The 15,468-nt window shown below is 48.2% G+C and overlaps 1 protein-coding gene across 3 annotated transcripts in view; it reads left to right on the top strand.

The window, feature by feature from the left end:
- rapgef1a (Rap guanine nucleotide exchange factor (GEF) 1a) overlaps positions 1-15,468 on the top strand; it is a 50,392-nt gene that overhangs the window by 13,948 nt on the left and 20,976 nt on the right. For all 3 annotated transcript variants that reach the window (XM_082968664.1, XM_082968663.1, XM_082968662.1), the window contains exons 4-9: positions 114-270; positions 766-854; positions 992-1,144; positions 3,601-3,727; positions 4,555-4,732; positions 14,859-15,377. In XM_082968664.1, the coding sequence (XP_082824790.1) occupies positions 114-270; positions 766-854; positions 992-1,144; positions 3,601-3,727; positions 4,555-4,732; positions 14,859-15,377 (1,223 nt within the window). The remainder of the gene's footprint in view (positions 1-113; positions 271-765; positions 855-991; positions 1,145-3,600; positions 3,728-4,554; positions 4,733-14,858; positions 15,378-15,468) is intronic.

The following is a 15,468-nucleotide window of genomic DNA, read 5'->3' as shown; positions in this document are numbered from 1 at the left end:
TATTAGTTTTAAGGTTCATGAGGAACCTTCAAAGACTGATACAGAATTGCCAATCAACCATGGAGTGTTTTTGTCAGTCTGTTAGCCCAATCTTTCCTCTTGGGTGTTCACAGCTCGGGGGTGTCCTCCTGTCTGAACCGTGTGTACCAGAGTCTGGGCAATCTCATCCGTTGGTCTGACCAAGTCATGCTGGAGGGGGTCAACCTGGATGATAAAGAAACCATCGTTACCGTCACCACTGTGATCAAGGCAGTGCTTGATGGTGTTAAGGTAACGTTAGCATACCAGATCGTCACCACTGTGATCAACGTAGTGCTCGGCGGTGTTAAGGAAAGGTTAGCATACCAGACCGTCACCACTGTGATCAAGGTAGTGCTCGGCGGCGTTAAGGTAACGTTAGCATACCAGATCGTCACCACTGTGATCAACGTAGTGCTCGGCGGTGTTAAGAAAAGGTTAGCATACCAGACCGTCACCACTGTGATCAAGGTAGTGCTCGGCGGCGTTAAGGTAACGTTAGCATACCAGACCGTCACCACTGTGATCAAGGTAGTGCTCGGCGGCGTTAAGGTAACGTTAGCATACCAGAAAACAAGTAAACATGAAATGTGAGACATCTCAGATTATGTGTACCATTTCATGCACGTTATGGTTTTTGGAGAAATGGTAGCTAGCCGAGTACTTAATACTCTCTCGGTAAGAGATGGTAAAAATGGCAATGAAGTTGTCTAGCATTTATTAACTGCACACGGTGATTGTCCACAGGAGCTAGTGAAACTGACCATAGAGAAACAGGAGAATCCTTCCCCCACGTCTCCTGTCAAACCAGTGCCAGTGGCCACCCCACCCGAAAGGTGAGTGAGCCACGGAGGACATCAATACACTCCTCCACTAACCTCATTCTCTCATATATATTTACTGAACATATCAGACTTGATGGTAATTGTACAAGATGTAAAACAACATCAGTAAACAACTTGCATACCCACAGTGCTGCTGAGCCGCCTGCCAATGAGAAGGAGAGTCTGGACAAGAGCTCAGCCACGTCCCAATCTATGGAAGTCCTGACTGAACCCACTGTAGAGGAGGAGGTGGTGGCTCCGCCAAAACCCCCTCTCCCTGGCCTCAAGATGGCTGAACACAAGTAAGAGCTCATTTCATGGAGATAGTGTCTGTTTCATAGCTTCAATATACAGTAGTTTATCGATGGAGCCCCCCCATCACTGACCCAGACATGTCGCTTCAGGCAAGTCAAGTCTCCAGTATCTCACCTCTCTTTCTTCAAATGGCACAGAGCTGCATATCAATATCATGATCCACGCAGGATACCATTGCTTTCAACAGGATGCCATTGCATTCAGACTTAATAAACTGCTTCGGAATGGGAAAAGTTTAACCCCTCATAAGATTATTTAATTGACTGCTCTCAGTCACACAGCACAAGGCAGGGTCAAGTCTGCACTGAAGTAATTGCAGTAACAAATCACTGTTTAGCTAAGACTCAAGTCCCCAACTCTGTATACTTGTTAGGCCTGCCGATAGCGCAGCACACAGCTCTCTTGAAGCCAACACCAATTTATCAACTGAAAAACGTTCATTGTATACCACTCATCACGTTGAATGTCCTTGGATTACAGGCCAATGTGATTGCCGCTCGTCTCTTTACAAGAAGACAAGAGAGGTACAATAGCTGGGAAACTGTGTTATAAGTAGTCTTGATTCTTTAGAAATCTTTATAGACTTTGAAGGGGGTAATAAAGGGAGATGTCAGAAATTAGACTTCCTCTGGTGAGATAACTGTCACGGCACCATCTCTGAGGCTCTTTTCTTTTGGGAGAAACTGGGCTCAGCAGAGGCTGGCGAGTTTATGGCCAGAGAGTGACAACAAGGAATGGAAATGGACCAGATTCCAGAGCCCACCACAAACACACTGCACAGCAGCATATCCATATACTTCGAAATACTTAAAGGCTCTTTGTCTTTCCTTTTGCTCCGAACAGTAGCTCTCTGAATTTCACTTTTCCCGCAGCAGGTGTGAGTAGCTCTCTGAATTTCACTTTTCCCGCAGCAGGTGCGAGTAGCTCTCTGAATTTCACCTTGCCCACAGCAGGTGTGGGTAGCTCTCTGAATTTCACTTTTCCCGCAGCAGGTGTGAGTAGCTCTCTGAATTTCACCTTGCCCACAGCAGGTGCGAGTAGCTCTCTGAATTTCACTTTTCCCGCAGCAGGTGTGAGTAGCTCTCTGAATTTCACCTTGCCCACAGCAGGTGCGGGTAGCTCTCTGAATTTCACTTTTCCCGCAGCAGGTGCGAGTAGCTCTCTGAATTTCACCTTGCCCACAGCAGGTGTGGGTAGCTCTCTGAATTTCACCTTGCCCACAGCAGGTGCGGGTAGCTCTCTGAATTTCACCTTGCCACGCAGGTGCGGGTAGCTCTCTGAATTTCACCTTGCCCACAGCAGGTGCGAGTAGCTCTCTGAATTTCACCTTGCCCGCAGCAGGTGCGGGTAGCTCTCTAAATGTCACCTTGCCCACAGCAGGTGCGGGTAGCTCTCTGAATGTCACCTTGCCCACAGCAGGTGCGGGTAGCTCTCTGAATGTCACCTTGCCCACAGCAGGTGCGGGTAGCTCTCTGAATTTCACCTTGCCCACAGCAGGTGCGGGTAGCGCTCTGAATTTCACCTTGCCCACAGCAGGGTAGATATCTGAATTTCACCTTGCCCACAGCAAGGTAGATCTCTGAATTTCACCTTGCCCGCAGCAGGGTAGCTCTCTGAATGTCACCTTGCCCGCAGCAGGGTAGCTCTCTGAATGTCACCTTGCCCGCAGCAGGGTAGCTCTCTGAATATCACCTTGCCCACAGCAGGGTAGCTCTCTGAATGTCACCTTGCCCACAGCAGCGTAGCTCTCTGAATGTCACCTTGCCCACAGCAGGGTAGCTCTCTGAATGTCACCTTGCCCACAGCAGGGTAGCTCTCTGAATGTCACCTTGCCCACAGCAGGGTAGCTCTTGACAGCAGTATGTGTGTCTTATGCAGGGGCACACTGCAGATTTTGTTTGTCGTTGTTCTTTTTTGTGGTAATTCGTTTTTATTTTTTCTCCTCCCTGGGAGCTTCCCTTGTCACCCTCACCCCACTCCCTAACTGGCATAGAGTATATCCTCCACCTCTTCATCACCACAGCTGCCTGCCTGCCCTGCATCTTGTCATTGGGCCATCTGTGTGCACTGCGGTGTGGAAACAATTCAGTAGCTGCTGCTCTCTCCACCCCTATCTGTTTGTGGAGGAGGCAAAAGCTGCCAGGCAGTGACCCGTGCACTGCACATTTTCCCCATTCTTCTGCTACTACAGAAGGCTCTCGGAAAGTGTCAGATATTGTATGTTATCTCTCAACCCACCCAAGCCAGTGTCAGTGCAGTCTTTTCCCCACCTCCCTTCACCATACATACTACATAATACATACTACACAGTACACACAGAAGAAGTGAATCAGTCAGTGTACTGTGGCTAGGGCTGCATGCGTGGCTTTTGGAATACTTGGCATTGATGGACATTGCACGCTGCTTCATATTTAAATGATCTCCCCCTCTTCTCCCCCTCCAGTCCTCCAGCTCTCCCTCCAAAGAAGCGCCAGTCTGCCCCCTCCCCCACTCGGGTGGCAGTAGTGGCCCCCATGAACCACGCCACCAGTGGCTCCAGTCTTCCCATGGGCATCGGCGTCCACAAACAGGTACAGTGGCTCCTGTCTTCCAAATCAAATTTTATTGGTCACATACACATGGTTAGCAGATGTTAATGCGAGTATAGCGAAATACTTGTGCTTCTAGTTCTTACCGTGCAGTAATATCTAGCAAGTAATGGGAAACTGTGTGTTATAAGTAGTCTTGATTCTTTAGAAAGCATCGGCCTCCACAAACAGGTACAGTGACTCCAGTCTTTCATGGGCATCGGCCTCCACAAACAGGGACAGTGACTCCAGTCTTTCATGGGCATCGGCCTCCACAAACAGGTACAGTGACTCCAGTCTTTCATGGGCATCGGCCTCCACAAACAGGGACAGTGACTCCAGTCTTTCATGGGCATCGGCCTCCACAAACAGGTACAGTGACTCCAGTCTTTCATGGGCATCGGCCTCCACAAACAGGGACAGTGACTCCAGTCTTTCATGGGCATCGGCCTCCACAAACAGGTACAGTGACTCCAGTCTTTCATGGGCATCGGCCTCCACAAACAGGGACAGTGACTCCAGTCTTTCATGGGCATCGGCCTCCACAAACAGGTACAGTGACTCCAGTCTTTCATGGGCATCGGCCTCCACAAACAGGGACAGTGGAAGGAGCAGCTACACACACTGGGGCTGTGTCTGAAATGGCACCATATTCAGTATAGTGTACTACTTCTGACCAGGCCCCATAAGGAATAAGTTGCCATTTTGGATTGTGCTATGTTTTACACCAGGGTGAGACATATATCAGCCATTTCTTGCACTGTTTCTTTTTTGGCGGCTATTATGTATTTTTCCACTAAAACGGGTCTTGTCACCTCTCTGGTTGGCAGGAGTACGAGGTGGATGCCCTGCAGCGGCGCTTCTCTGGGGGCAGCCATTACTACAGAGGGGAGTCACCGCGCATATCCCCCTGCAATAGCATGGGCAAGCTGAGCAAGTCCGACGAGCAGCTGTCCTGGACAATGGACAGTGGGCAGTGCTCACGCAACACCAGCAGTGAGGCTCTGGGTGAGTACTCAAACGGGCGTCAAAGCTCGATCTTTAACCAGAGATCCATTTTTTTTCTTCAAATAATGTAAACTATTTGGTGAAAGGTGCTTTGGCTGCCCGAAGAGGCAAGTAAAATGTTGTCTTTAAGACAAAGTTAATTTGCTTTGACACTACTGTTCCATTTGTACATTTTACTTGCCCGTTTGGACATTATTTTGTGTTATATTCACTCAATTCCATTCCAACCCCTCCCTCCACATGTGCTCAGTGCACACAAGCTCCTGTAAGGCCTACAGAAATAAATGTCTATAAAAAAATATCTAACTGATGGGATACACACACTACATTCCTTTCCAAATGATGACAGTTTTATCACAAATTCAAAATGGACTGGTTGATTGAAGTAGGAAAATGTGTTCCAACAACGAGCTGCAGTTTTTTGAATAATTGCGTCCTGTCTATTTTCTGCTGAAACTACTTTGTGAACTACTTTGTGAACTGCTAGTGCCATTTAGAATTAGTTAGCCTGGGCTATAATCTCCCTAAACATAGACAGGTTCCACTCTGACAATATGCAAAAACATTAGTTTGACTAAGACAAAGAGAGTATTTTCATCAGAAACATCAAGCATGCAGTGGCAAAAAAAAGTACATTACCGTTCAAATGTTTGGAGTCACTTAGAAATGTCCTTGTTTTTGAAAGAAAAGCAAAAAAAATGTGTCCATTTAAAATAACATCAAATTGATCAGAAATACAGGGTAGACATTGTTAATGTTGTAAATGACTATTGTAGCTGGAAACGGCTGATTTTTAATGGAATATCTACATAGGCGTACAGAGGCCCATTATCAGCAACCATCACTCCTGTGTTCCAATGGCACGCTGTGTTAGCTAATCCAAGTTTATGATTTTAAAAGGCTAATTGATCATTAGAAAACCCTTTTGCAATTATGTTAGCACAGCTGAAAACTGTTGGGCTAATTAAAGAAGCAATAAAACTGGCCTCTTTAGACTAATTGAGTATCTGGAGCATCAGCATTTGTGGGTTTGATTAAAGGCTCAAAATGGCCAAAAACAAAGGACTTTCATCTGAAACTCATCAGTCTATTCTTGTTCTGAGAAATGAAGGCTATTCCATCTGAGAAATTGCCAAGAAACTGAAGATCTCGCACAACGCTGTGTACTACTCCCTTCACAGAACAGCGCAAACTGGCTCTAACCAGAATAGAAAGAGGAGTGGGAGGCCCCGGTGCACAACTGAGCAAGAGGACAAGTACATTAGAGTGTCTAGTTTGAGGAACAGATGCCTCGTAAGTCCTCAACTGGCAGCTTCATTAAATAGTACCCGCAAAACACCAGTCTCAACGTCAACAGTGAAGATGCGACTCCGGGATGCTGGCCTTCTAGGCAGAGTTGCAAAGAAAAAGCCATATCTCAGACTGGCCAATAAAAAGAAAAGATTAAGATGGGCAAAAGAACACAGACACTGGACAGAAAAACTCTGCCTCGAAGGCCAGCATCCCGGAGTCGCCTCTTCACTGTTGACGTTGAGACTGGTGTTTGAATTCCCACGTTTATCAAGACATTTTGCAGGAGAATGTAAGTCTGTCTGTCTGCCAATTGAAGCTCAACAGAAGTTGGGTGACGCAACAGGACAACAACCCAAAAGACAGAAGTGAATCAACAACAGAATGGCTTCAACAGAAGAAAATACACAGTCCTGAGCTCAACCTGATTGAGATGCTGTGGCATGACCTCAAGAGAGCGGTTCACACCAGACATCCCAAGAATATTGCTGAACTGAAACAGTTTTATAAAGAGGAATGGTCCAAAATTCCTCATGACCGTTGTGCAGGTCTGATCCGCAACTACGGAAAATATTTGGTTGAGGTTATTGCTGCCAAATGAGGGTCAACCTGTTATTAAACTTCTTCGGGATCGGTGTCCCTTCCACGGGACAGTTGAGCTAACGTAGGCTAATGCGATTAGCATGAGGTTGTAAGTAGCAAGAACATTTCCCAGGACATAGACATATCTGATATTGTCAGAAAGCTTAAATTCTTGTTGATCTAACTGCACTGTCCAATTTACAGTAGCCATTACAGTGGAATAATTCCATTATATTGTTTGAGGAGAGTGCACAGTTTTGAACATGAAAAGTTATTAATAAACAAATTAGGCACATTTTGGGCAGTCTTGATACAAAAGTTTGAACATAAATGCAATGGTTCATTGGATCAGTCTAAAACTTTGCACATACACTACTGCCATCTAGTGACCAAAATCTAAATTGCAGCATGGGCTGCAATAATACATTATGGTCTTTCTCTTGCATTTCAAAGATGATAGTACAAGAAAATACACAAGACTGGTTGGTTTTTTTCTTTGTATTTTCTTTTACCAAATCTATTGTGTTATATTCTTCTACATTCCTTTCACATTTCTTCAAATGGTACCAAGAATATGCATATCCTTGCTTCAGGGCCTGAGTTACAGGCAGTTAGATTTGGGTATGTCATTTTAGGGGAAAATTGTTCTCAACTAGCCTACCTAAAATCAAATCAAATTTATTTGTCACATACACATGGTAAGCAGGTGTTAATGCAAGTGTAGCGAAATGCTTGTGCTTCTAGTTCCGACCATGCAGTAATATCTAACAAGTAATAACCTAACAATTCCACAACAACTACCTTGTACACACAAGTGTAAAGGAATGAATACGAATATGTACATAAAAATATATAAATGAGTGATGGCCGAACGGCATAGGCAAGATGCAGTAGATGGTATAGAGTACAGTATATACATATGAGATGAGTAATGTAGGGTATGAAAACATATAAAGCGGCATTGTTTAAAGTGGCTAGTGTGTCACGTCCTGGCCAGTATAAGGTTAATTGTTTTTGTAGTTTGGTCAGGACGTGGCAGAGGGTATTTGTTTTATGTGGTTCGGGGTGGTGTGTTTGTGTAAAGGGTGTTTGATTTAGTTTTTGGGTTTTTGGTTAGTCTGGTGTGTGTGTTTCTATGTTTGGTTAATTGGGGTTGGGACTCTCAGTTGAAGGCAGGTGTTGTCTATCTGCCTTTGATTGAGAGTCCCATATATTAGGGTGTGTTTGTGTGTGTGATTGGTGGGTGATTGTTCTGTGTTGAGCCTATGCTAGCCAGACTGTTTGTAGTTGTTCATTCGTTCTTTTGTTTTGTGATTTTTGTACGTTCATTTTTTGAAGTAAATAAATTCTCAAGATGAGCATACAGGTACCTGCTGCGTATTGGTCCTCCTTCACCGACAACAACCGTGACAGAATCACCCACCACCAAAGGACCAAGCAGCAGAGGAAGGAGCAGACGGAGTTCGAGTTGGACTGGCGGGAGAAGTGGACCTGGGAGGAAGTTCTGGACGGGGCCGGACCTTGGCACCAGGCTGGGGATTATCGACGCCCGCAGTGGGAAATTGAGGCAGCCAAGGCAGAGAGGCGGTGGTACGAGGCCAAGTACGCGCTGAAGGAGAAGCACGAGAGGCACCCACAATAAATTTTTTGGGGGGGGCACACGGGTAGTTTGGCTAGGCGTAAGAAGAGCCGGAAGCCAGCTACCCGTGGTTATATGGAGGAGCGTATGGGGTGGAGAGCGCTATGTTTCGCTGTGGAGCGCACTATCTCACCCATACGCACGCACAGTCCGGTGCGCGTTATTCCAGCCCCTCGCAGGTGCCGTGCTAGAGCGGGCATCCAGCCTGGTAGGAGGATGCCTGCGCAGCGCATCTGGTCGCCGGTACGCCTCCGAGGACCAGGCTACCCAACTCCCGCTCTACGCACGGCTACCATCAGGCCCCTGCACAGCCCAGTCTGCCCTGTACGAGCACCCCGCTCGTACAGGGCTACTAGTTCCATCCAGCCAAGACGGGTTGTGCAGGAGGTAAGATCGAGACCGACTGTGCGCCTCCATAGCCCTGGGTTTCCAGCTCCTGTCTCTCGTGCGGACCCGGAAGTGCGTCAACCCAGTCCGACTCGTCCTGTTCCCGCTCCCCGCACTAGCCTGGAGGTGCGTGTACATAATCTGGTAAGCCCAGTACCAGCACCACGCACCAGGCTACAAGTGCGTCAACCCAGCCACGCCAGTCAACAGTCACCAGAGCTGCCCGCCAGTCAACAGTCGCCACCAGAGCTGCCCGCCAGTCAACAGTCGTCACCAGAGCTGCCCGCCAGTCAACAGTCGTCACCAGAGCTGCCCGCCAGTCAACAGTCGTCACCAGAGCTGCCCGCCAGTCAACAGTCGTCACCAGAGCTGCCCGCCAGTCAACAGTCGTCACCAGAGCTGCCCGCCAGTCAACAGTCGTCACCAGAGCTGCCCGCCAGTCAACAGTCGTCACCAGAGCTGCCCGCCAGTCAACAGTCGTCACCAGAGCTGCCCGCCAGTCAACAGTCGTCACCAGAGCTGCCCGCCAGTCAACAGTCGTCACCAGAGCTGCCCGCCAGTCAACAGTCGTCACCAGAGCTGCCCGCCAGTCAACAGTCGTCACCAGAGCTGCCCGCCAGTCAACAGTCGTCACCAGAGCTGCCCGCCAGTCAACAGTCGTCACCAGAGCTGCCCGCCAGTCAACAGTCGTCCCAGAGCTGCCCGCCAGTCAACAGTCGTCAGAGCTGCCCGCCAGTCAACAGTCGCCAGAGAGGCCAGACTGCGCTGAACTGCCGGAGTGGCCAGACTGCGCTGAACTGCCGGAGTGGCCAGACTGCGCTGAACTGCCGGAGTGGCCAGACTGCGCTGAACTGCCGGAGTGGCCAGACTGTCCCGAACTGCCAGACTGCCCAGACTGTCCCGAACTGCCAGACTGCCCAGACTGTCCCGAACTGCCAGACTGCCCAGACTGTCCCGAACTGCCAGACTGCCCAGACTGTCCCGAACTGCCAGACTGCCCAGACTGTCCCGAACTGCCAGACTGCCCAGACTGTCCCGAACTGCCAGACTGGCCCGACTGCCCCCCGGCGATGCCAGACTGGCCCGACTGCCCCCCGGCGATGCCAGACTGGCCCGACTGCCCCTCGGCGATGCCAGAGTGGCCCGACAGCCTGGAACGGCCGGAACCAGAGCCACCTCCAGAAATAGGTGGGTTGGGGAGGGGGGGTGTAGCACAGTGCCGTCGTTGACGGCAGCCACCCTCCCTTCCCTCCCTTTAGAAAAGGGGAATTTTTTTTGGTGTTGCTTGGAGTTATTTTTTAAGGTGCTTCTGGGGTAGCACCTTTAAGGGGGGGGTACTGTCACGTCCTGGCCAGTATAAGGTTAATTGTTTTTGTAGTTTGGTCAGGACGTGGCAGAGGGTATTTGTTTTATGTGGTTCGGGGTGGTGTGTTTGTGTAAAGGGTGTTTGATTTAGTTTTTGGGTTTTTGGTTAGTCTGGTGTGTGTGTTTCTATGTTTGGTTAATTGGGGTTGGGACTCTCAGTTGAAGGCAGGTGTTGTCTATCTGCCTTTGATTGAGAGTCCCATATATTAGGGTGTGTTTGTGTGTGTGATTGGTGGGTGATTGTTCTGTGTTGAGCCTATGCTAGCCAGACTGTTTGTAGTTGTTCGTTCGTTCGTTCTTTTGTTTTGTGATTTTTGTACGTTCATTTTTTGAAGTAAATAAATTCTCAAGATGAGCATACACGTACCTGCTGCGTATTGGTCCTCCTTCACCGACAACAACCGTGACAGAGTGATACATTACAACAGGATGGTAAGATGCAGTAGATGGTATAGAGTACAGTATATACATATGAGATGAGTAATGTAGGTTATGAAAACATTATATACCTGGTTAAATAAAGGTGAAATAAAAATTATTTAAAAAAGATCAGATAACATTTGATTACCAATTTATGCAGAAATCCAGGTAATTCTAAAGGGTTCACATACTTTTTCTTCCCACTGTATGTCTACTCACCAAACAGATGTCATGGCCATAATTCATCACTATGCAGTGTTCAATGAGGAATGTTCATCCATTCAGAAAATTCCAAAGATTAAATCGAACGTCTGTATATCGAAAAGAAGACAAATGTTGGTTTGTAACCCTGAATTTTTCCTTGTTTCAAATGATCCCTCTTTAAGAATAACTGCCCCAGGCACGAGATGTGCATCACTTCACACGGCCAAATTTATTCATTTGGAAAAATATTCTGTTATTGTTTTATTACATTGTTTTTTTTACTATAAAATAGGTGTCTTGACTGTGATAAGGGCTCAGGAAATAAGAGCGTTTTGTCTGTTAAATTAACAAAACAAGGCTATGCCATTACACAGCCATAGAGTTCTACAAGCAGGTTACTGCCTTTTTGAAGATTGTGTTTCACGATATAATATAATAACCAGTTGATATTACGGTTTCAATAAATTCATCTTACATGGCACTTGCTTTTTTTTAAAGCAATTTAGCTATTAGGATTTATTTATAATGGTTAGGATAAATTACGCGTTTTTGCAATCTTATGACATCTAGATAAATGCACAAAAAAATCCAGTGCGGACCTTGTGTTAAAAAAAAAAAAAAAATGTTTTTCATGCGAGTACTCGAACAGTCAAAACATTTCAAATGCTCATCCCTAACACACACACATGAAACTCACACACAACACAAACACATATAAGTTACATGTTCCTGCACTGGCTTCACAGAGACCTGGTTAGAGAGGAGCCCATTAGGTTAGAGAGGAGCCCATTAGGTTAGAGAGGAGCCCATTAGGTTAGAGAGGAGCCCATTAGGTTAGAGAGGAGCCCATTAGGTTAGAGAGGAGCCCATTAGGTTAGAGAGGAGCCCATTGGTTTTCGAGAGGAGCCACTATGAGCCCATTGGGTTAGAGAGGAGCCACTATGAGCCCATTGGGTTAGAGAGGAGACACTATGAGCCCATTGGGTTAGAGAGGAGCCACTATGAGCCCATTGGTTTTCGAGAGGAGCCACTATGAGCCCATTAGGTTAGAGAGGAGCCCATTGGTTTTCGAGAGGAGCCACTATGAGCCCATTGGGTTAGAGAGGAGCCACTATGAGCCCATTGGGTTAGAGAGGAGACACTATGAGCCCATTGGGTTAGAGAGGAGCCACTATGAGCCCATTAGGTTAGAGAGGAGACACTATGAGCCCATTAGGTTAGAGAGGAGACACTATGAGCCCATTGGGTTAGAGAGGAGCCACTATGAGCCCATTAGGTTAGAGAGGAGACACTATGAGCCCATTGGGTTAGAGAGGAGCCACTATGAGCCCATTAGGTTAGAGAGGAGACACTATGAGCCCATTAGGTTAGAGAGGAGACACTATGAGCCCATTAGGTTAGAGAGGAGACACTATGAGCCCATTAGGTTAGAGAGGAGCCACTATGATGAGCCCATTAGGTTAGAGAGGAGCCACTATGATGAGCCCATTAGGTTAGAGAGGAGCCACTATGATGAGCCCATTAGGTTAGAGAGGAGACACTATGAGCCCATTGGGTTAGAGAGGAGCCACTATGAGCCCATTAGGTTAGAGAGGAGCCACTATGAGCCCATTAGGTTAGAGAGGAGACACTATGAGCCCATTAGGTTAGAGAGGAGCCACTATGAGCCCATTAGGTTAGAGAGGAGCCACTATGATGAGCCCATTAGGTTAGAGAGGAGCCACTATGAGCCCATTAGGTTAGAGAGGAGCCACTATGAGCCCATTAGGTTAGAGAGGAGACACTATGAGCCCATTAGGTTAGAGAGGAGCCACTATGAGCCCATTAGGTTAGAGAGGAGCCACTATGATGAGCCCATTAGGTTAGAGAGGAGCCACTATGATGAGCCCATTAGGTTAGAGAGGAGCCACTATGAGCCCATTAGGTTAGAGAGGAGACACTATGAGCCCATTAGGTAGAGAGGAGCCACTATGAGCCCATTAGGTTAGAGAGGAGCCACTATGATGAGCCCATTAGGTTAGAGAGGAGCCACTATGAGCCCATTAGGTTAGAGAGGAGCCACTATGAGCCCATTAGGTTAGAGAGGAGCCACTATGAGCCCATTAGGTTAGAGAGGAGACACTATGAGCCCATTAGGTTAGAGAGGAGCCACTATGAGCCCATTAGGTTAGAGAGGAGCCACTATGAGCCCATTAGGTTAGAGAGGAGCCACTATGAGCCCATTAGGTTAGAGAGGAGCCACTATGAGCCCATTAGGTTAGAGAGGAGCCACTATGAGCCCATTAGGTTAGAGAGGAGCCACTATGAGCCCATTAGGTTAGAGAGGAGCCACTATGAGCCCATTAGGTTAGAGAGGAGCCACTATGAGCCCATTAGGTAGAGAGGAGCCACTATGAGCCCATTAGGTTAGAGAGGAGCCACTATGAGCCCATTAGGTTAGAGAGGAGCCACTATGAGCCCATTAGGTAGAGAGGAGACACTATGAGCCCATTAGGTTAGAGAGGAGCCACTATGAGCCCATTAGGTTAGAGAGGAGCCACTATGATGAGCCCATTAGGTTAGAGAGGAGCCACTATGAGCCCATTAGGTTAGAGAGGAGCCACTATGAGCCCATTAGGTTAGAGAGGAGCCACTATGAGCCCATTAGGTTAGAGAGGAGCCACTATGAGCCCATTAGGTTAGAGAGGAGCCACTATGAGCCCATTAGGTTAGAGAGGAGCCACTATGAGCCCATTAGGTTAGAGAGGAGCCACTATGATGAGCCCATTAGGTTAGAGAGGAGCCACTATGATGAGCCCATTAGGTTAGAGAGGAGCCACTATGAGCCCATTAGGTTAGAGAGGAGCCACTATGATGAGCCCATTAGGTTAGAGAGGAGCCACTATGATGAGCCCATTAGGTTAGAGAGGAGACACTATGAGCCCATTAGGTTAGAGAGGAGCCACTATGATGAGCCCATTAGGTTAGAGAGGAGCCACTATGAGCCCATTAGGTTAGAGAGGAGCCACTATGAGCCCATTAGGTTAGAGAGGAGACACTATGAGCCCATTAGGTTAGAGAGGAGCCACTATGATGAGCCCATTAGGTTAGAGAGGAGACACTATGAGCCCATTAGGTTAGAGAGGAGCCACTATGATGAGCCCATTAGGTTAGAGAGGAGCCACTATGATGAGCCCATTAGGTTAGAGAGGAGCCACTATGATGAGCCCATTAGGTTAGAGAGGAGACACTATGAGCCCATTGGGTTAGAGAGGAGCCACTATGAGCCCATTAGGTTAGAGAGGAGCCACTATGAGCCCATTAGGTTAGAGAGGAGACACTATGAGCCCATTAGGTTAGAGAGGAGCCACTATGAGCCCATTAGGTTAGAGAGGAGCCACTATGATGAGCCCATTAGGTTAGAGAGGAGCCACTATGAGCCCATTAGGTTAGAGAGGAGCCACTATGAGCCCATTAGGTAGAAAGGAGACACTATGATTCCAGCAAGAGAGGCCTTTCTCTTTGATTAGGAGCACCGTGGTCACCACGGGATCACCATAGGTTGTCTTGATGTGGCAGCCACAGTGTGCGGAAACAAGCCTGCTGCTGATGCGTGTAACGAGTCAACACACGCAGGCAGGAGCTTCCTGTTCCTGCCACCTCCAACAGCACAGAGCATTGTTTACGAGCTGTGACCACCATCCTGTGAGTAAAGAGACAAGACTTCACTGAGGCTGCATCTCAATAGTCTTTAAGCAGCCTCCTCTCCTTCATCTGCATCAGTCTGGAAACAGGATAGCAGGGAGGAGGGCAATATGGTGGATGCTTACTGGGAATTTGTTGAGGAGAGGAAGCCATGTGACGCTGTTGAGATGCAGCCTCAAAAAGTCTAAGCTGTAATAGCACGGCTGAAACCTTCTGGGACCGGGAACAAGAAAGTGACGGTTGTCAAGGCGATAAGAACGTTGCACCAAGTCATTGGGTGGCTCTTTTCTCAGTGGAAGGAGAAGTAAGCTGTTTTGTGCCTTCTCCATTGTGATCAACTGATGTGTCATGGATCAGTTTCTAAACCAACCCTTTGTGAAATCCTAATATCCCACCTCACCCCCCAATGAAAATAGATTCTGCCAATGTGTTTGTTGTGCTCCTGAGTGGGGTAAAAGTACCTTTTATGCCAAAGTGACAGTGTGGCTTTGTTTTCAGTGCTCTGTGTGGTGACTCACCTGTCCCCCGTCTCTCTCTCCCTCCTCCCCTCCACAGACACCACAGACCACTACGACCCGGACTACGACTTTCTGCACCAGGACCTGTCCAGCCTGGAGCAGATGACTCCTGTGCCAGTGGGAGCGTGCCTCAGCCCCCTGCCTGAGTCCCACAGCGAGTCTTCCTCCCCCTGCCCTGGCCCCGGTCCGCCGCTGGCACAGCCCCACTTCAGCCCCCTCCAGGGCTCCTCCGTGTCCCCCCTCTACTCCCGCATGACTTCCGCCCTGCCGCCCCCTGCCCTGCCGGAAAAGAAGCGCCGAGGTGGCGCCTGCTCGGGCTTTTCCGACGGCTCCTACTCGGGCTCCTCCTGGTGCATTTCCTTTGAGCGCCACCCATCCCAGTATGACAACCTCATGGAGGAGGACCTACCGCCTGTGCCCCCCTTCCCCCTGTTCACGCCCGACATCTCGCCCCTGTGCCACGCCGCCGGGGGGTTTGTGTCCGAGTTCAGCGCCAGCGAGATGACAGACGTACCTCAGAGTCCACCTCCACTCCCTGAGAAGAAGAGCCGTCACAGTGAGTATCTGATGTCAGGGGGAGGCAGAAATAATTCATAAAAAGCCTTATACATTCTCTACTGTTACCAGGGTTTTCAAATTTAAGCTCC

Source organism: Salmo salar, chromosome 24, assembly GCF_965601325.2.
Source record: "Salmo salar chromosome 24, fSalSal1, whole genome shotgun sequence".
In the NCBI taxonomy this organism is placed as follows: domain Eukaryota; kingdom Metazoa; phylum Chordata; class Actinopteri; order Salmoniformes; family Salmonidae; genus Salmo; species Salmo salar.
This window is presented reverse-complemented; position numbering and strand designations above follow the sequence as displayed.